The sequence below is a fragment of the Toxoplasma gondii genome, chromosome IV, assembly GCF_000006565.2.
Source record: "Toxoplasma gondii ME49 chromosome IV, whole genome shotgun sequence".
NCBI classification, from domain to species: Eukaryota; Apicomplexa; class Conoidasida; order Eucoccidiorida; family Sarcocystidae; genus Toxoplasma; species Toxoplasma gondii.
Window position 1 is genome coordinate 910,992 of NC_031471.1, and position 20,539 is coordinate 931,530.

The window sequence follows — 20,539 nt, forward strand, 5'->3', positions numbered from 1 at the left end:
CGCAGGACCGAGAAGTCTAGTCTTCTCTTCTTCCGTACTTTTCCCTGCATTTCACACCCCTGGTATGACTCCACACCGCGTGTAAATGTCCCTTAGGTGACACCCGCAGCAGCGCGTAGGAGGAAGTAGATGTCAGTGTAGACGTTTTTGAGATGAGAGACGATAACGTAAAATGCCGCCGATAACTTCTGCATTATACACACTCTCTCTCCACGCCTAGGATGACAGGTACGGCGGCACACGGAGGAAAGTGGGGGGGGGGGGGGGGGCGAACAGAAAGGTCACATGGAAGGCCGCTCGACTCTCCACTCACGAAGTGAAGGCTTCGTCCCGTTTTGCTGGACAACGAATGCGAACTTCTTCACTCGCTTGTGACACACACAACTCCAGAGGCACAGAGATGTGAAGCAGAAGAGTGGCGTGTGCGTCGCTTCTGTCGGCGGCAAGCCCCGCTCCGTCTCTTTGGTGGCGATTCTGGTGTGCACCGTGTGCCAAGAAGTTGCGTGTCACGCGACTTTTGGAAATGCATCAGGTTCAGAGTCGTTATGTTGCGATTCAGGCTCTCGGCAGAGAATCATTTCCCTGTAAGCTAGTTGAACTCGCCTTTTTAAAAGCGGCAGCAGTGCCCTTGTGGAAGGCCTCACTGTGCCTACTTTCCTCGTCCTGAGTTTTTCCGCCTTCGGCCTCATTTTTTGCTCACCAAAATCGTGTCCTACCGTCAAGTTTTGCCATAGACTCCTACGGGAAAAAACAAGCCGGTCGACACGGACGACGCCCGCAGGGAAGCGTCCCCTCCGCAGAAATCGGGAGACAACTGTCGTTGACGGTGCTGCGCGAAAGGTCACAGAGTTTCCAGTGTGTTCATCAGACCTCACTGTGCACTGTTAGCGGCCGCTGTCCCGCCTGGTCAACAAGTATCACACCCTCGTCCCCGCCATTGGCACGGAGCTCGATGAGCTGCAGTGTCGCTTTTAGGGGAGTCGTGCAATCACGCCGCAACACAGGCGTGATTCGATCTTCAATTGCTAGGTAACCACTCGTGCTTGGTAGCTCTGCAATGGCTCGAGCGACGGGGGTGATGCAACATGCTGCTAAAAACTCGACAGACGTGTCACCGGAACCCACCTAAATAGGAGACCACGGGTCTCTGGTGTGTCGCGTCGCATTCTCGCGTCGCATTCTCGCGTCGCAATGACCGGCCAGTTGCTCGACGTCGCCAGCCGGGACTGAAGAGCGTTCATCGAGTCAGCAGCATTGCGTCCCCTTGCTCGGTGAAAAAAGACTCTCTGGTCGAGTCTAGCTCGTGTCACTTCTGTTTCTAACCTCCTTCGTTCACCGGTACACCTCCGATGTGACTTTTGGTACACTTGCCCTGTCGCACGACGCACGCTGTCACTCAACTTGCTGCTAGCGCAATCGATAGGTTCCCTCGAACCAGCCATCACACACACACCTTTTCCGGGAAGACGTTTGCGGGCGGTGGGTCGCAGCTCGTCGAGAGTGCGTTTCTGTGCATTTCTGTGGGCAGTGCAGCGCGTTTGCGCGCCTTACTCTGTGTGTAACTTCCTTGTCCAACACTGGTAAAAATGCGAGGCGGGACGTCCGCGCTGTTGCACGCGCTCACCTTCAGTGGGGCCGTGTGGATGTGCACCCCAGCGGAGGCTTTGCCGATTCAGAAGTCTGTGCAGCTGGGCAGCTTTGACAAAGTTGTGCCGAGCCGCGAAGTCGTCTCTGAGAGTCTTGCTCCGTCTTTCGCGGTGACTGAGACTCACTCGTCTGTGCAATCCCCCAGCAAGCAGGAGACGCAACTCTGTGCTATCTCGAGTGAAGGCAAGCCATGTCGAAACCGTCAGTTGCACACTGACAACGGGTACTTCATCGGGGCCAGTTGCCCCAAGAGCGCTTGCTGCAGCAAGACCATGTGCGGCCCCGGCGGCTGCGGAGAATTCTGCTCCAGCAACTGGATTTTTTGCAGCAGTTCGCTCATCTACCATCCTGACAAAAGCTATGGAGGAGACTGCAGCTGTGAAAAGCAGGGCCATCGGTGCGACAAAAACGCAGAATGCGTCGAAAACTTGGACGCGGGTGGGGGTGTGCACTGCAAGTGCAAAGACGGCTTCGTCGGCACTGGGTTGACTTGCTCCGAGGATCCTTGTTCAAAAAGAGGGAACGCGAAGTGCGGACCCAACGGGACGTGCATCGTCGTCGATTCAGTCAGCTACACATGCACCTGCGGCGACGGCGAAACTCTAGTGAACCTCCCGGAAGGGGGACAAGGATGCAAGAGGACTGGATGTCATGCCTTCAGGGAGAACTGCAGCCCTGGTAGATGTATTGATGACGCCTCGCATGAGAATGGCTACACCTGCGAGTGCCCCACAGGGTACTCACGTGAGGTGACTTCCAAGGCGGAGGAGTCGTGTGTGGAAGGAGTCGAAGTCACGCTGGCTGAGAAATGCGAGAAGGAATTCGGCATCAGCGCGTCATCCTGCAAATGCGATAACGGATACTCCGGATCTGCTTCCGCAACCTCCCACCATGGGAAAGGAGAATCGGGATCCGAGGGGAGCTTGAGTGAAAAAATGAATATTGTCTTCAAGTGCCCCAGTGGCTACCATCCAAGATACCATGCCCACACCGTGACGTGTGAGAAAATTAAGCAGTGAGCTGGAGTCTGTCCTTTACTTTAGCATTGGAGAATGCGCCCATTCGCAGCTGTCCGTGCATGCAATCATCGCCGTCTGTATAAAACCGACACAAACTGACCTTTATGTAACTGTACAGCTTTGCCCTTGACGGGGCCGGCAACCACGACACGACTACGTATGTCGCAAGACGAAGGTACCCAGCGAGTCTCTGAGAGCGGAGATCAGCGCAAAGACAAGATGCAGAGTTTGACTCGAGAAACAATAGTAACACGAAGTAAAAAGTCTCCACACTAAGCCAAGGATTGAGAATATTTCGATTTGTGCCGCTGGCAATAGTGGCCTTGGCCTAGAAAGAAGTTCTGCAACGAAGCGATCGGCTCACACGCGGATACACAGATGGGTTTGTACCGAGAACGTTAGGTTTGTGAACCGAGTTCAGGTAAAACAAAGTAGATTGTGCCTTTACGCAGACAGCGAGGGAAAACATGAGGACACACTGCCAACTAAAGCAAGACTGCCTCACTAATTACCACCGACACACGACATGGTTACCCCCGCGTTTTGCCGCGTGCAAAGTTTGAATTCTGATGGTTCTCGAGTCTGAAAGCCTAAACCGCCCAACCATGTATGAAATAAGAACCCATCAAACGTGAGACATCTCTGCCGAAGTGCCTACGAAAAGAACGCTTCTGCCACTAGGAGGTGCGGCCTCTTCATTCTATGAGAACCTGCTTTGTCGGTGTCAACCTCTGGGGAAATCGCCTGCCTTTACACATTTTGCTCGTTGTAGAGCAAGGGATCTGTTGCTGCGTTTACTCCAATACAATGATCGCCGTTTCGCTGTAGGCAAGCGATCCGAAAATGTACGTTCGAGTCAGCAGCTACTTGAGAAGCAGCCAACGCCGACACTTGCTGCGTTTGACTGAGGTGCACTCGCAAACAGTCTCGTCTCCCCGGGGCAATTTCTGAGAGAAATGCGGGAATGGACGTAATGGTGCTCTTCTGTGAGTGCTCTTCCACCAATTTTTCGACAAGTGTTTTCGTGACAGTCGAGTATACCTTCTTATGTCATTCTGTCTCCGTCAGTGCTATCGGATTCTTCCTATTCCTCTACCCTTTCTACAGTCGCATACAAAGCTGCTGAAACAAGACTTCCTTTGTCTAGGGTAGTTGTACACTCCACACATATCTGACTGAAACCTACGGCAGGAAGTCTGGTCGGCACTGTGCTTCCTTGTTGGCTTTTCGTCGTTTCTTTGTCTACGAGCTTCACTGGGTCCTTGACACGGCTTGTGAGCGTTGTGCTCAATATTCGACCAGCTGTATTTGTGTAGACATCATAGAAGGAAGCCGTGTGCCCCATTTCCGCGGTGGCCTGGCTCCGTTTTTCTGTCTTGCCTCTCTTCTCCAACGCTCTTTCCATTCTCTCCGTCTTATTTGCTGCATTGCGCCCGCTCCTCCCATCCCCTCCTTTTCCCATAGCTTCTTTGCTTCCGTGCATCTCAACTCTCCGTTTCCCGACGTGTTCAGTGTTTTCGGGGAATCTCGAGGAGCCTAGAACCTCTCACATTTCACGGGATTTTTTGAGACACAATAACAAACGTGAGGCCTCGCGGCCAATTCTCGACATGCCGCGCACATTTGGAGGCGTTCTATGTACATCCGAATGCACTCCATGTTTTTCCCAGCGTGAATGCGTAGCTTTTGGGCGTCCAAATACGTGTTTTTTTGCGTTCGAAAAAGCAATGTTGTGCACTGAAATCGATCTACGCATTTCTACGTCCCTCGCAGAGTGCTGGTTTGCTGTCCACTCTCCATTACTCCCCGGAAGAAGAGTGCCGATAGAAATTGCTTAGTGAGTTGATTTCTTGAGAGCCACGAAGCCTCCACGTAAAACAACGTTCTCCACAGCAAACGGAACCGTCATCTCGGCTAGTTTCTTCCAACGCGCTGCGTCGCTTGTTCTGTGTGTGTTGTCTAGCATTTAACTCTTGGCCCAGAAAACAGTGTGCGACCACCAACTACAGGCTACTATCGGGCAGTCACATATCCGTTAAAAGATGCATTCTCAGTTTGTCAAAGCATTGCGTCGAGACAGTGCTTCACGGCCCGGACTTCTTTGCTGCCCACGAAATCGCGCCTTTCAGAGTTACTTCCAGGTCCATGCGCACGCGCCGAAATTCACACGCGGCTTCAAACAAGAATCTGAGATTTTTTTGCGTGAAATATCTGGTACTCGTTCCTCTTCCCGGGCTTCTACATCTCTGGCCCACATGGTGTGCATCTAGTCGCCGATTTTCTCCGCGTTGCATGCACTGGCAGCTTCTGCTCATTTTACGAAGTAGACAAGCGCAACAGAAAGTCACCGGAGGGTGTACAGACACTCCATGCGTCGAGCGAAGTGGACACACAATCTGTTTCTTGCCGCAGTTTTCATCGACTTTCCACCGGTGGAGAATTCAGTTCAGTTGAATCCGGCCTCCGGAACTACTTCATTTTTCTTGATTGAAAACATCCTGCGCTACGCTCGAAGGCGACGCGCCGCTTTGTATATTCTCGTCGACAGCCCTCCAAGACCTCCGAAGACACATGACAACTGGCGTCACGGTTCTTGATCCAGATTTCATGCCGGTTTCGATGGAGGTGTGTTTCCATGGACCATATGGGTAACCGCGCTCGGCAGTCCTCCCTTTGTGCAACAACTCCGTTTTCTCCGGTGGACGCGAGCACCGCGCTGACAGCCGGCGACAAACAAAGTATTGTCCCGACGTGGGTTTCCTTTTTTCCGCTGAAATTTCGAGCGTTCCTCTCATGTAGTTTGCCAGGGTATCCTGTCTGCTCCTTCCGTGCTGCTGTATTGGTCCCGTTCCGCGTTACACATTTGGAACGGGAGACCAGCCGCGAAGTTCGATTGGACACTTTCGCTGTTATTTCCCGTGAGTTCGGTTGTTGACCTCTAGAAAAAGGCACACGTCGAATCCCTTCGTATTCCACGTGTATGTCTATTGGAGTTTGGCACAGCGATAGAACTCCCTGCGTCTGGGGACAAAGTGGCGCGCTCACCCGTGGTCTGTATTGGGTCGTCGAGCGGGACTTGTGGAAAGGCGACAGGCCGTGTCAAGAGAAGTTGAAGAAGTTGTCCAGCGTTCCTCGCCACATTCGTCGCTGAAGCCAGCCGAAAGAGCCGCGTGAGAAGGATAGCTAAGGGAGATGGATAGAGAGTGAAAGCACTGTGTCAGAGAACCTGAGGAACCTGGAGGAGAGCGCGAAGCGACCGTTCGAGAGGCCCTGGAACCTGCATGCGCAACTGTTTGAACAGGGTTGCCCACCTGAAAGCGAGGAAGGAGGTCTCTAAAATTCACGAGTTGGTTTCCTCAAAAATGGCGCTCAGTTCGTTCCCACCCTTCGCGTCCGCCGCGATGGCAAACTCGTCCTACGAAGTCTCCGCAGGTCTTCTTTCTGACGCCTCCTTCCTCTCGACTTTAGTCGCTTCCTTCTTCGTCATTATCTGTTCTGAACTAGGCGATAAGGTTCGTTCCTTCCCGCTTCCTTGCTGCCGCCACTGTATCAAACCACCACAAGGCAGAAGTATCACACCGAATTGCCTGGATCTGTGCACCTTGTATACACAGAAACAACGCGTGTAGCTGTCAAAAGCAGCCCAGTGGGGTGGTGGTGTGTCGCAGGCGTCGCCCACGCGGTTGTCGTAATCTCATAGCTTGAGATATCTCCTCTCTCCGACCGCCATTCTTTCCTCGTCCTCTCGCCATGAGTGCTTGTCATTCTCCTTTTTTCCCCTCTCACTGTCTTTCTTGATTCTCTCTCTGCTCTGCCCTTCGCTGTATGTTTGTTCAACCTTCTGTGTGTCTCCCTTTCCTGCTGCGCCTCTACCCCGCACTTCTCATTTTTTCCTAGATGCACTACAGAAGTTCTTTTCACTTCCCCCTTCTCTGAATATCAGGTTTGTTTCTCAAAACGAAGTCACGCGTGTCCACGTTTCCCTTCCCCGTCTCGCAGCCTCTTCTCTCGTGTTTCACTTCTTTCTTCGGTGGCGCCTTCTCCCGCGTTTTCAAGGAGGCTGGCGCTGGATGCGTTGGAGCACTTGACACTTTCGCTTTCCCTGCACTCTAGGTCTGTCACTCTCTCTATCTCGCTGTCTGTCTCTCTACATATCTATCTAACCTATCGATCTCTATCTAGCTCCCTCTTTCTGACTGTCTCTTTCCCTATCTGCATGTGATAGCGGATTGCGTAGTAGTCCATTTGCACTCACTGGTGTTTCGCCTCTCTCTTTGTTTCTTGTTCTTTTGTGCTGCTCTCATTTCTTGTTCGTGTCGGCGTCGCCTCCCTTCCACATATTTTCACACGCCACACTCGTAGCGCCCAACCATTTTTTTTGGCCTCCGAAAACTTTTCTTTTTTCCAGACGTTCATGATCACGGGGCTGCTGGCGATGAAGGAAGGGAACGCGCTGTACGTGTTCTGCGGATCCATCGCAGCTTTGTGGCTGATGACAGGACTAAGTGCAGTTGGAGGCGTTCTGCTTCCTGCGCTCCTCTCGCCGGAAATTATCCACTGGCTCATGATTGCGATGCTCGCTGTCTTCGGAGTTAAAATGCTCGTGGAAGGCTTTTCTGCAGACTTCGGCGGTAGGCACCAACGACAGGCCGCAACGCACATAAGGGAAAAGAGTTAGAACGGTGCGAGTCTCCAGGAATCGCCTCGTCCTCCTTTCGACCGAGTCGCTTCGCCTCCTCAGGTTCCGCGTCTCTTTCTCCCGTCTCTGTCCTGTTGTCCAGACACCAGCGAAGAGCTGTCGCGACTCGAAAGGGAGCTCGCACTGAAGAAGGAGACAGACGACTCGAATGAAATGCGTCCGCAAGGCCCGAGCACGCAGAGCGACTCTGCCTTGTCCACACACACCGAGGGAGAAGGCCCCCAGAACCGTAGGTCCTTGTTCCGTGTTTCCTCGAGTCTTTGCCTGCTTTCGGACGTTTTTGTAAGCTTTCCTTCCAAACAACACTCTCGCTCGTGTGCGACTCGCCGCGATCGCGGTCTCTGATCCACGTTTGCCTGCTTTCGCCTTGCTTTAGGAGATAGCAAGTCAAGCTGCTACTGCAGCTTCCAAGGGTGAAAGTCGACAGGATGTTAAAATCCGTCACTTTTAGCTGTCAACGACGTCTTTTTAATCAACCTGAGGAATCTAGGAGTCCCATTGAACTCCGCTTTCTTGGGGCTCCATCGACCCTTGTGGCGTTTCTTCTTCCGCGGGTTTGCGTTTCTTGTTTCTTCATTTGTTTCGCTTCGTGTTTCTGCGTTTTCAGTTTTCCTCATTTCTTCTGCCGGCTTTGTGCGTGTCTTCGTCGTTGGTCTCGAGACACTCGCAACGACGTTCAAGACACCGTATGCAGCTTTGTGTTGTCGCCTGTATCTCGCCTTCCTCTCGTCCACGTCTGCGTACCTCGCATCCGCTCTCTCTGTCTGCTTCCCCCTTCCTTCTCGGTTGCCTCCTTCTTTGTTCTCTTCCGTGTCGCGCGCGTTCTTTCTCTCGCTTGTATGGCGCGAGTGTCTTTCGTCGGGGGTGCGCAACCTGAGACTGAACTTCTCACTCCCTGAGTGAATCTCCACTGCTTTTTGTCACTCGCAGTCCACAGACGGCGTCCGATGCGAGCTTCCTCGTGTGAACACCGCGTCTCTGCTCAGCTTTACACGATCAGGAAGCCTCCATCCGTGTCTAGCACAAACAGAGTGGAGAAGGCTGGACTTTGGGAGGCATACACATCTTTCTCTTGCAGCTCCATGGCTCTGGCAACTTTGCAGTGGCGGTGTCGCGCTCGAAGTTGTCTCCTGCAGATCGCGTTTTTCCTCGAAGTGCGTCTGCAAACTCGGTCGTCGAACTCCAAGTGGGGTTCCTGTCGGCAGTGCGCATTTGTGCGGCTTTCCTCACGGCTCTCTTCCCCCCTCCTTTTCTCACAGTTTCCTTCCTGTGCACCACGCATGCAGGTCACGCGCCGCCTTCTGCTGCAGACGCGAGCGACGAAGCAGCGAGTCCTTTGAAGGCTTCTTCTTCTTCGGGTCGCGTCCTCCATCGCGACGGAAGTCAGGAATCCGGCAGCACCTTGTGGGGCCGCACGAGCTCTGTTCTGTACGCCTCTCTTGCCTCCTTCCTCAGCCCTGTCTTTCTGCAAAGCTTCGGCCTGACCTTCGTCGCAGAGTGGGGAGACCGGTCGCAAATCTCCACTTTCGCTCTCGCGGCAGACAGAAGCGTTGTTGGAGTCTTCCTCGGTACGCAACGAAAGACTCAACCAACTCAAAACTGGCCTTCACTCGTCATATATATATATATATATATATACATATATACATATATATATGATGTGTGTGTTCATCTCTCTTGTATGTGTCACTCCGCATATATGTAGATATATTTATATTTATTCCGTGTGTGTTTATCTCTTTTGTATATTTCACTCTGTGTATATATGTGTAAATATGTTTATCGTGTATGGGTATGCATAACAATTTTGTATGTGATCATATATATATGCATGTGGATATACACAGACACGTTGGATGCGATTTTGTCGAGGTACTCTGTCGAGTCGTGTCCACAGCTGTCTTTCTACAAAGATTTATATATATATAATTATATATACATATAATTATGTATATGCATGGACATGTCTCAGGAGTGAAGGCGTTAAGAGGTTGAGGCGAATCTGTGGGAAAAGCGAGCTGTTTCGCTCTCAGCTTCTCCGCGTACACATGATATCTCTGCAAACTATTTAGAGGCGATTCCTGAAATGCGTAAATGCCGCATACCGACACATGCACAAATATCTCCGTGTAAAATCACGGACATATCTGTATACTTGTAGTTGTGTGTCCAGCATTAGATTTCTGTGGTCGGGGTGCGTGTGACAAGCAGCGCGTTTTCTGGAAGACTGAGATTTACGGTTTGGTTCTTCGTTTTCGAACGTTTCCTGCGAGTCCTGTTTCGTTTTTCTCCTCAGGAGCTGCTCTTGGCCATGCGCTGTGCACTGCGTTAGCGGTGCTGGGAGGAAAGGTTCTGGCGTCGCGCATCTCCGAAAGAGTCGTCCTGCTCACGGGCGGTACGTCCACACCCTTTCACGCAGCGCGTTGAAGCGCGAATTCGAATGTCCAGTTGACATGCGTTTCGTCCAGTCCGTCTCCACAACTCCCAGGACCCGTCTGTCTTCGTTTCCGCCTCGCTGAGGGAATGTGCGGCCAAAACATGGTAGAAAAGGAGATCCGCCCCACCGGCTTGTTCTGAAGACATGGCCTATGGTCTAAGCACCGGCTTGCTTCGCTCGATATCTCGCAGTTGAACAACTCCACGTTTTGCTGCTTCTGCTTGCGCCTCCTCAGGCGTTATGTTCGTCCTCTTCGCGATCTTTGGCGCCGTCCTAGATCTGTGAGTTTCTCCATTCTTGGGGTTGTGTCCTCCCCCTCTCGCAGTTCCGGGCGCCGCGCGTTTGCTCTTTCTTTTCTCGCGCGACATGATGGCGACATCTTCTCCGGCGTCAAGCGTCTCCGACTCAACGCGTTGGAGTTTCGCTCTGCTTCTGTTGATCTTCTCTCGCCTCCGACGGCCTGTCTGCACCGGGGCTACAAGACGCTCCATGTCGTCTCGGTAGCTGCTGCAACCTGGCATCTCTGTCTCGGAGAAACAACTGTCGAGACAGTCCCGCGTCGCGCGCTGTCTCTGCAGTTGGTGACGGTCGTAAACTGGTGGTGGTTCCGCGTTTTTTAGAAGTTGCGTCTTGCGTTTTCCGGACACCGCCCTCACTGGCCTGCTGAAGCCAGCTGAGAAAGAGCTCGGCTTCAATGGCACAGAGCACATCTGCGAGTCCACCTCGGCCGTGGTTCAGGCGTTGTGTATGAGGTTTACGGTTGCCACAAGTCCTTTCCCTCTCTTTGCGGAAGCCGTTTGTTCCTCTGCTTCTCGGAGTGCCATCGACACAGACACTCCAGGGAGCATGCAGGGAGATGGCCGAGTGCGCCGAGTGCGGAGCCTCGACTTCACCGAGTGTAGTTCGCGACACCCGCGTTCCTGTCTCTGCCGTCTCGGTGATGCCTGGGAACGTGAAATGAAAAGGACGCATCCCTTTCGCGGGGGTCTCCGAGAAACGTCTCAACACAAGTCGAATTCCACGTCTCCTGGCGCCTGGACAGTGTTCCGTAGGAACTCGCGTGGTGTGCCGGGAGCGTCTGCTCCGAGATTGTCTGTTGGTCGCGAGATTCCGCTTCTCTCGCACTTCACACTCCGCAGGACAGTCCGGCCAAAGTCGGATTTCAGGTCTTCTCTCCACATTTTCTCTCGTCGCTCTCGATCTGTGTCTCTCCGGATGCAACTCCAGCTGTGGCCAGAGTCTCTGGATGCATGTCTTGTGCTCTCTGCTCGGAATAAAGTACACCGAAAGCGTTCCGCAAACAAGCAAGCACTCCGGTTCTCGGCCGCGCTGCAGCTCTGCAAGTAAACATTCTCGTTAAGAAGCAGAGACGCACGACGATGTTCCTTTTACACTGAAGCTGCTGCCACGGACAGAGCTGGTTCGCGTGTTGTTAAAAGGCTTTTTCTTTTTCACTCTCTCGAGTCTCCTGAGCTGTGCGAACTTCCTTCGACAAAGGAAAAGAAAGCTAAGCAGATATCGACAGACTCGTCATTAGGCCTCGGCACCTATGGGTGCAGACTTCGAACCACAGTCAGGAGAACCTGGAATTGCATGAATTCAACACGTTGAAAAACCTAGATTTTCCTGAAGAGACAGGTGACCATCTCCATTCTGTTTCAAACGCGAACTTCGCGTTTCTCTTTCGCGTCCGCTGCGTTCCCGCCGACTGGCTGTACACGTTCCAGGAGAAAGAAAAGGTTAAGAGACAGAAAAAGAAAAACGGAAACGAGAAAGAGAGGAGAGGCGAACGAGAAGGACGCGATGCGGAAAGGTGCGATTCGGATGCCGGGAGACTCTCCTTAACTATTTGACTCAAAGCGAGAGATGAAAGAAAAATCGAAAGTCATCCATGCGAGGTCGCCATCTTTCCCTGCTAACGCATTAAACCACAGAAAAAGGGGAACATCGACGGCTCGGTGGTTGTGTGGTGCAGGCTTGAAACGGAGGCGGGGGATTTTCGGCGTTTCGACTCCAGTCCGTGTGGAAAGCCTACAGTGTCGCTGAAGACTTTCTGTCAACGAAAGGCAGTGTTCGCGTCGGCACGACCTTGCGAATCTCTACTCAGAGTAGGTGTGTGAGCCCTCGAGTTACATGCAGGCACCATGGAGCTGCGAATAGTTAAGAAATGAAAAAACATGTTGTGTTGGAATCCGTAATGTGTCAGCTCTCTGGGCTTTTCTGTTCATGAAAACATGCGACGCTGGTTTTCGGGACCTTTGCAAGTTGTGTCTTTCTAAGAGAGAACGTAGCCGATAGAGTCTTTCAGGGGAACACGCAACCGGAATGAACGGCGAGACGGGAGAAGACAGAAACCGTAGAGGAGGAGAGGGAGTAGCGCGAAGGTCAGGGCGAAGGTGGAAGGTCACGCTCGTCGACCAGAAAGAAAGAGAAAAGAAAGGTAGACAAGACGAACAAGGTGAAGGAATCGAAGGGTGGGAAGTGAAACTGCGAGGGAGAAAATCTCTTTGATTTGCATTTCGGTACTTTGTCTCAGAGGCCCACAGGCGCTATCACGTCTCCTTTCTCCGCTCTGAAACTCATTTTTTTCAGCAACCGCGTTTTGTCTCATTTTCGCACTCCACCCGTGGGATCTCAAATGCGTCCACATAAGGTGGAAGAAACTCGCGTTCAAAAAGACCTTTCCTAGGCAGGACAGACGAATGTGAGGACGGCGACTCGGAAGTTCGAGAAACTCTTGATCCCAATGTAGCACAACGACGCGCAAGAGAGCCTCCAGTGAAACTCGCCCGAACCCTGTGGCCGTTTCGGAGCGAACGTCAACTAACGACACCCAGATAAAATTCCTGCGTTTTGTGCAACAGGCACTTGGGCTCCCCCCCCAAACGACTGAAAAAGCTTTTCTCTCCATTACAGCTGGCTGCTACACGAGCGCAGGCGCGTCCACCGAAAGGAGATCCCTTTATGTTTGATCTTTCAACATGGCGCTCAAGAGGAAAACAGGGGAACTTCTCTAGGTCAATAGCGCCCTTGAGGATTTGCGGCAGGAGTGGAACACGCAGGATTAACTCCTTGGAAAATGGAAGCGTATAGAAACGAGCGACCTCCTGAGAGGCATACCCCCTGCTGCTACATTGTTGAAAAATGGACGAACTCTTCGGGAGCTGAGTGAGGCCGCACAATTTCAACACTCACCGACGAACACAACGGAATCGCGCGCGCGACCACTGCATGCAGACAACGCCGGGGCAAAGACCCGTTGTCCTGCTTGCCCTGCAGGGCGAAGCCCCAGCAACTGTGCGAAAACGGAGAGAGAGAGAGGAGGAAACGAGAGAGAGAGAGGCAGAATGGAGAGAGGGAGGAGGACTGCAGAGAGAAGAAGAGAAAGTGTAGGCCACAGAAGGCGCTAAAGACGCAGACTTCTTTCTCCTCCATGAGACGCGGACTGGAGGCGCCTTCTTCTTGGAGGGACAGGCAGATGCTACCAAGACGCGAGAAAACGTCCGCAGGACGGGGAGAACGGACAAAGGAAAATCCCCGATCCAAAACGAGACGTTTTCCAACGCGCTTTATCCCCACACGAAGGCCCCGTGTTGAACAGACTTTCGTCGGCGACGGCGAATCACAACGTGAGAGCGTGGCGGAGCCGAAACGTCTCGAACAAGAACGATCAACGGAAGCTCCAGGAGAGAGGCTCGAGACAGACCAACACTGGGAGGAAGTGCAGCGCAGCTGCAAGAAGGAAACGGCAAGAGAAGGAGGACAGGAAGAGGGGACATAGAGAAGAAAAAACACCGAGCACAGACGATGCATGCCGCCCCGCTCAGAGCGCAGCGAGGTCTCCAGATCGTGTATGTACACGACGATGGACGCGGGCGATGGGTGCGGCTTGACACGGAAATACACGCAGACAACAAAAGAGACAGAGAAACGTTCATGACATACGTGAGCAGGTAAGGAGGCTCACCTATCCATCACCACGTATAAAAAAGAAATAGTTAAATGCGTATATGTATATATGACGATTATTATAATCTGACACAGATTTCTCCGTGTAAAACTGTATCTGCGTCCGTCTCCACCCAGACACCTTCCAGTGCAAATTCCACTCGATCGATCCATCTACAACGATATCCACCTATCTGGGTATCTGTGCTGACATTGGTCCGTCTTTTTATATTTGCATCGCTTGCTATAAACGCAGACAGCGTAGCAGTCCCACGGTACACATTTAGGTCTCCACACGAAGAATCATGCGCTTCCCGATCGTAAAAAAATGCGGCATTTCGTCGCAAAAGTCCGTGGTCAGCCTTACATTTCCTTGAAATCTCTGTAGGAAATGAATTCGTCGCGGCGTTTCTGCGCTTGCCTCCACGGGTCGCTCTGCTCGAACAGAAACCGTAGATCTCTTCTCTCTCTCTCCACCGCTTCTTGCGCCTTTGTTTCTCCTACTTTTACGAGGGAGGGACTCTCTCTTCCCGACGAGTTTTTTTGAGTCCTCTGCACCGGATCCGCGTCGCGCGCCCCCCGGGTGTCTATACACCCGAAGTCTTCTTCGGTTCGCCACGGCGGGCGGCGGTAGGCGGCTGTGGCGGCAGCGTCGCTGTGGACTGAAGCTGCTTTTGAATGCGCCTTTTTCATTTCGTCACTCGCAGCGTCGAGGCGGTTCCCGTGTCGGAAGGAAATGGAGGAGAAACGAAACGTCTGGGGAGAGGAAGCTCGGGGTCGAAGGCGACTGAACAGCTGCTGCGTCGTGTGCAATGCGAGGTCGTCGATCTGAAGAAGGCGAGAAGAATGGACCGAAAACGCGCGCGCGCAAATAGATGCCAACGCGAGTTAGACTTCCACGCAAAACGAAAATAAAGGGCAGCGAACACGAATGTGAGGGAACAGAAAAACGGGGAAGTAGAGATGCGAAAGCACAGAAAGACACACCACGCAGAGAGACAGCCGTCACGCAGTTGCACCGATCTGGAAATAGAGGAAATCCGAGAAACAAACTGGGAACGCACCTCGCGGGGACCACAACAGAATAAAAACACCGAAATTTCCAGACGAAGAGAAACGAGGAAAAAAGACGGAGAGACAGCAGAAAGCGTTTTCCTCACCGTCGTGAAGTGGAGACACGCCTCCTTCAGCTGGCAGACCATCGACGGAGTCAAGATGACTAGAAGAAATTGAAGAAAGAGAACACATACATGCATTTCATATAAATATATTCATATATATATATTTATATATATTTATATGTGTATATATGTATATATGTATATGCATGTATATGTATACATATGTTTAGTTATATCTAATATATTTATACATATGTACGCATATATATATATATATATATATATATATATACATATACATATACATATATGTATATATATACATGCATATGTACATACAAATATGGGAATAAAAATTTGGAGACACGCTCGAGGAAGGGGGTGAGCATAGAGGCATAGATGCACATGGCAAACGTTGAGTTGGTGGAAGGCAGAGTTTCGCAGAGGTTTCGTTTGAGCTTCAGAGTGACTACCTCGGTAGATGAAGCAGAAGACCTCCATGACTTCGTCAAAGTGAAGGCGGCGACTTCGGCGGCGATCGAAAAGCTCGAAGAGTGCTGCACAGAAACAAGAAAGCCTGCATCTGAGGTGTACATACACCGCGTGGAAGCGTGATCCTGTGAACCCATACAGCGTCTTAAGCTGTGTTGTGTTTGTGTGTTTCTCTTCCTCTTTCGGCACAGCCACCAAAGTCCACGACAAGAGGTTAGAATTCTACTGGAAGCCTTAGTGAAAACGAGGTTCTCGAAACTCCGCATTTGCTCAAGGTCTGGCACAGTTTACTGGGAAGTTTGTGACTGAGGGGGAACTTCTGCAGAAAAACGTCGAATCAGTGAAAGTCCTTTCAAGAGGAACTGCGCTCCATGACGAAACTACGCACTGAACGATGCAGAAATCGTGAGAGTTGAAGGAACGAAAGTGCCTGCTGGGCGCGTCTAGAGGCATAGACACGGAGAAAGAGAGAGACATGCAGTGGGAAACAGAGAGACTGACGAATACGAAACACGATGTAGACAGAGGTGGAAAGAGTGAAAACTGAAAAACAGTGGAAACAGATATGAGGAGGTTGACAGATACAGCGTCGATATGAGAACGGATGTGTGATGTGGATGTGAAGAGACACAAACAGAGAGATTTATCAGGTGTTTCGGATGCACGGATAAGCCCTGCATGTAATGAGAAGTATAAGCACTACCTTTGATTCGATCTTCATGACTCGCTCGACAGAGTTGGGGAAGACCACGGACTGCCTCGAGGAGATCGATGATTTCGTTGTTGCTTCTGTCCAGGAAGTCAAAGGCTTCTGAAAATCAGAGTGAAATCCACTGAACAAAGGGGCTTTCTCTCGCGAGTGCGTCCGGACGTTCTTCGCCTCTGCCGTTGTTTCCACCCCAGGAATCACCTCTACATCTCCCCATTCTCTGTCCCTGGCAACCTGTCTTCCCCGTTCTCCAGGAAAGCTGAGTCATCCCGCATGCAAAAGGGAGTGTGTACAGACACTGGAGCGACATCGCGCGACCACCGAGGCGAATCTCATGTTCGCGGCGTCGTCACGCCTGGAAAACGTCGACATGCATCTGGGAAGAAGCGAAACGCTCACCATAGAGTAGACAGTGACGCGCGCGCTGCAGAGACACTGAGGGAATTCAGGAAGCGCCTTACACCTGACTTTTCCACTTGACGCTGGCAGGACTTTCGGGTGTCTCTCTTCCCTGATTGATCTGCGATTCCTTCCTGAGCTACGGGCGGTGCGTTCCCGTAGAAGAATCGTCAACAACGCACAACGCGAAGCGCCGTTGGGCTGAAACGGTGATCGACTGATGCACAGGACCGTCGTCTTCACTTACGGTTGAGAGCCTCGTCTGAAACGTGTCGCGGAGGAGAAAAGTCGGAGGCCGCCAGGAGCTGCTTCACAGTGTGGACGAAGCCGTCTCGCCATACGTACATGCCGGGGTACGTATCGACGAGAGTGCGCAGAACTGGAGACACAGGCACAGCGAGCGACCAGAAACCGCATTCCGCAACAACGACAAGAACAGAGAGAAAAGGCCGTGAATCCGAGAGCCGAACAGAGAACAGAAACGCTCATAAAGGTGTCGCCTACTTCCAAGCAGTCAAGGATGTGATTCTTCGCCTACACATACATATATGCATGTAGATACCTGTATGTGTATAAACGTATGTATGTATATGTGTATATATATGCACATACATACATATATATATATATATATATATATACATATATGTATATATGTATATATATGTGTATATGTATGTATATATGTGTATGTGTATGTATATATGTATGGATATGTGTGTAGTGCTTGTGAAGATGCATGTGACATATGTGTCTTCCGAGGCGACTACTCGCAGACGTACAGTCAGCGAGAGACACACACGAATCATTTGATCTGGGCCAAACTCTCCAAACACGCAGAAACTGCTTCATTGAGAAAAAGATGCATTTAAATATCCATATATATATATATATATGTATATATATCTGAAAAGGAGAAGGACACCACGTTTGTGCATGTGCGTAGGTGTCAACTGTGAACGTTTGATGTCTGGTAATGCAGGCGATTCGGACAGAGACGAAGAGGCGGCAACTCGACCGAGGCGCTCTCCCTTTTCCCGTTTGTTTTTTCGCGCGTGGATGACGCACCTTGCTGGACGGGCAGGAGATTGAGTTTCGATTCTTCTCTCAGCTTTTCGACGTCCACCACGACGAATTCTGTCTCGTCCTGAAGCATCTCATCGCGGGCTCGTGACCGACCCCAGTTATCTTCCGGTCTGTCGCTCGCAGCCTCCAGAGAACAGCTGCCGCCTGCATGCAGTTTCTCAGAAGAATTGCCTCCGCCGTCCCTCGGCTCAGCGCCAGGCGAAGGAGAAGAGGAAGGAGACGCTGCCGGAGAAGAAGACGGAGGAGAAGAAGATATGCCTTCAGACTGGTGATCTGGCGAGTCCGCGAAGAAGACGGCATCGGGGTCACTCCACGCGGTTTCCTCAGATCGCGAGGGAGTCGCTGACGACGCCGAGAGAGAACTGGATGCCGGCGAGGCAGAGGACGAGGAAGAAGAGGGAGACGCAGAGTAGGCAGCGGAGAGAGAAGGTATCGACAGGTCGTCAACAACGTGGACAGTGTGCGGCTGCTTGTTTCGGCGCGCACCACCCGTGGGTCTGGTCAGAAGAGAAAAGAGAGGAAATAGCAAGGGATCGATGGGTGCCTCTTTCTTCTCTCCTACACGCTTCCTCTGGAAAGCAGACAGCGGCAATCCGTTGTGGCGGTGCCAGTCTCTTCTCTGGGGCTTGTTTGTCCCCGTCTGTCGACGAAAAGCTTTTCTCCACCTTACCTCTGGTTGAAGGAGTCTGCCATCTGCTGCATAAGCTGGAGAGAGTCATCGTTTTCTGGCGTCGGCGCTTCGTCCTCGGCGTCTTCCATCTCTTCGCCTCTCTCCTCTTCTTCCATGCCCGTCTCTTGCTCCCGCTGCTCTTGCTCAGAGGCGAAGAACCGGCGACAACCCCAAGGCGAAGAAACAGTCCGCGCACAGCCTATGCTGCGGACAAGGCGTAAATCGTTTCCACCTGCTGGTTTTGCCGCCTTCAACTCTTGAACGCGGAAGTTTCCACCAGAAGAAAGAAGCGAGCAAAGATAGGGAGAAGAAGGAAGCAGATGCGCTGGACGAGATGAAGGCGGAGACGAAGCGCGGAAAGACGACGAAGAAAGAGATGAAGAAGACGAAGAAAGAGAAGAAGACGAAGAAAGAGAAGAAGACGAAGAAAGAGAAGAAGACGAAGAAAGAGAAGAAGACGAAGAAAGAGAAGAAGACAACGAAAGAGAAGATGACGACGACAGAGAAGAAGAAAGACGGGATGAGAGAGGAGAACATGGGGGGTATTTGAGAATCAGCGAGGAAGAAAGGGAGTCTGGGAAATGGACCAGCGTCCTGTTGAGGAAGGTAAGGCGAGAAACGCGCGAGTTTGGGGACCACGGCTGTCTGGCAAAGACCGCAGATGTTGAAGGCCCCCCAAGAAGGTCTGATGCGGAGTACGTGCAGACGCTCCATCTTCGTAGGCCTGAGGAAGAAGAGAAGGAAGGGCAAAGGCGCTTCGCTGCAGACGCGCTTGGGTGCTTCATCTTTGTCAAAGAGACTCACGGCCAACCTGGTGAAGAAACGAAAGAGATTCGAAGGTGTAACGAATGAAAGGGGCGGAAGAGTGGACTATACTATCTGCAAGAAAGAAGAAAGCGGCAGCGACGAAGAAGACCAAGTAAGCGGCGGCGCGGACTTGCGCGTCTGTGATTTCTCTCCGAGCTTCTGACCCGACGCACACAGGAAAGGAGAAGAAGATAAAGTTCACATTTCGAGATGGTCTCTGAAACGAAAGAAAAAAAAAGTCTTCTCGCCCCTTCTCCGCGCGCAAAGAGGCAAAAGAGGTCGTCTGCTCCGCATTCTTCCGGTCTGTGAAGAGGGGGAGAAGCCAAGGCAGACTTTCGACCAGTGCAAGAGGAATTTCCAGAAAGGTACAAAGGAACTGGAGAGATGTTGCAAGGTGGGATTGAGGATGCGAAGCCACAGAGGCGATACACAGCAATGCTGACGCGCCACTATTCGAGCAGTTGACGCCTCACTGAAACGAGCGCCTGCGGAAGGACATCGAAAGAAGTCGCCTCTACACGAAGCAAGTCTTGAAAGCACAACTGTTTGAAGAAATGGAAGAACTTCTGCCTTTCTTTCCCCGGTTCTGCCTCTGGCTGAAGACGGCGACACGCGCAGCTAGCAGAAAGTCGAGGCTCGAGAAAAACCTCTTTTTACCGCCAGAAAGACGGTGTACTGGAGGACCTTTCTCGAGCAAAGACGACTCTCTTACAATTTCTACCAACTGCAACAGCCACCCGCGCAAAGACAAGCAGCCATGGCACGAGACTCTGTGAGCAGGCGCGGCGACTCTTCGCCAGGAAGTCGGGTGAGGAATCGAAGGCGACAGCGGATCGACAAGAAAAGAGAAAAGGGTCGAAAGAACAAGACACTACAGAAAGAAAAACGAAACTGACACGGCGCCCGGCACGGCCTCCCGAGCCCGGCGCCTCGTTCTTGTCTCGTCGGATTCCGAGCTGTTGGGAAAACGCCCCGACGCGCCGGCCAGAAGCACACGGCTGCTAGAGAGGATCCTCTGTTAGAAGTGAGACACCCAAACTCGTAAGCAAAAGACCCACCAGAAAAACAAGCAAGAAACTCTCTGTCCCTTGTGTTAGAGTCGAAGAAGGAACGAAGAACGGCGGTTTTCGCCCACTAGCGCCGCACACCCAACAGTCAGCCGCGCACATCGACAGCGGGCGAGTGAGATTCGGCTTATATTCGGATACTCCCAGGAAATTTCAGAAGAGAGTCAAGTCGCGGTGCCTTTCGCCTGAGGCATCGGTTCTTCGAGAGGAACTCCGCCTTCCTCTCCAGGTTTTGGGGGTTTTCTCAGAAGGAATGAGTCACCCTGCTGCTGGGGAGTTGGGCGCGCGAAGAAGATCGCGAACACCGCAAAAGATTCGCTGCCAAGCACAGCCGCCACAGGCGTTTCCTGCGCGGAAGAGAAAAGCTGAAAAAGCACACCCGAGCGCGGTGTGCGGTTTGCCCCTCTCGGCGACTGAACGAGGAGAGCCAGAAGGGGA

At 52.0% G+C, this 20,539-nt stretch overlaps 3 protein-coding genes across 3 annotated transcripts; 2 read left to right on the plus strand and 1 right to left on the minus strand.

The window, feature by feature from the left end:
- The first annotated feature begins 20 nt into the window (after nucleotides 1-20).
- Nucleotides 21-3,979, plus strand: MIC3 (microneme protein MIC3). The gene is made up of 2 exons (XM_018782955.1): nucleotides 21-2,662; nucleotides 2,785-3,979. The coding sequence occupies exons 1-2, from the start codon at nucleotides 1,587-1,589 to the stop codon at nucleotides 2,858-2,860; spliced, it is 1,152 nt and encodes a 383-aa protein (XP_018638028.1). The 5' UTR covers nucleotides 21-1,586; the 3' UTR covers nucleotides 2,861-3,979.
- Nucleotides 3,980-5,074: 1,095 nt separating this feature from the next.
- Nucleotides 5,075-11,408, plus strand: TGME49_319550 (membrane protein C17G8.08c, putative). Its single transcript, XM_002369791.2, has 6 exons — nucleotides 5,075-6,178; nucleotides 7,075-7,297; nucleotides 7,448-7,594; nucleotides 8,652-8,933; nucleotides 9,662-9,760; nucleotides 10,038-11,408. Exons 1-6 carry the CDS (start codon nucleotides 5,948-5,950, stop codon nucleotides 10,085-10,087), a joined length of 1,032 nt encoding a protein of 343 aa, XP_002369832.2. The 5' UTR covers nucleotides 5,075-5,947; the 3' UTR covers nucleotides 10,088-11,408.
- A 21-nt stretch (nucleotides 11,409-11,429) lies between these two features.
- On the minus strand, nucleotides 11,430-20,063 carry TGME49_319540 (hypothetical protein). Its single transcript, XM_002369790.2, has 8 exons — nucleotides 18,228-20,063; nucleotides 17,540-18,054; nucleotides 16,719-16,850; nucleotides 16,067-16,174; nucleotides 15,345-15,428; nucleotides 14,911-14,969; nucleotides 14,118-14,578; nucleotides 11,430-13,534 (listed from the first exon to the last, which is right to left on the minus strand). Exons 1-8 carry the CDS (start codon nucleotides 19,010-19,012, stop codon nucleotides 13,372-13,374), a joined length of 2,307 nt encoding a protein of 768 aa, XP_002369831.2. The 5' UTR covers nucleotides 19,013-20,063; the 3' UTR covers nucleotides 11,430-13,371.
- Nucleotides 20,064-20,539: the final 476 nt, after the last annotated feature.

What these genes read in the sequence shown, in the direction of transcription:
- MIC3 (XM_018782955.1), top strand. Translation starts at nt 1,587, where the DNA reads ATGCGAGGCGGGACGTCCGCGCTGTTGCACGCGCTCACCTTCAGTGGG. An exon ending in ACGTGTGAGAAAATTAAGCA is followed by an intron (nt 2,663 to 2,784) that starts GTGAGCTGGAGT and finishes GTAACTGTACAG; the next exon opens with CTTTGCCCTTGACGGGGCCG.
- TGME49_319550 (XM_002369791.2), top strand. Translation starts at nt 5,948, where the DNA reads ATGCGCAACTGTTTGAACAGGGTTGCCCACCTGAAAGCGAGGAAGGAG. An exon ending in GTTCTGAACTAGGCGATAAG is followed by an intron (nt 6,179 to 7,074) that starts GTTCGTTCCTTC and finishes TCTTTTTTCCAG; the next exon opens with ACGTTCATGATCACGGGGCT. An exon ending in CGTTGTTGGAGTCTTCCTCG is followed by an intron (nt 8,934 to 9,661) that starts GTACGCAACGAA and finishes TTTTCTCCTCAG; the next exon opens with GAGCTGCTCTTGGCCATGCG.
- TGME49_319540 (XM_002369790.2), bottom strand. Translation starts at nt 19,012, where the DNA reads ATGAAGCACCCAAGCGCGTCTGCAGCGAAGCGCCTTTGCCCTTCCTTC. An exon ending in CTTCTGCTTCATCTACCGAG is followed by an intron (nt 14,970 to 15,344) that starts GTAGTCACTCTG and finishes AATTTCTTCTAG; the next exon opens with TCATCTTGACTCCGTCGATG. An exon ending in TACAGAGATTTCAAGGAAAT is followed by an intron (nt 13,535 to 14,117) that starts GTAAGGCTGACC and finishes TCCTTCTTGCAG; the next exon opens with CTGCGCTGCACTTCCTCCCA.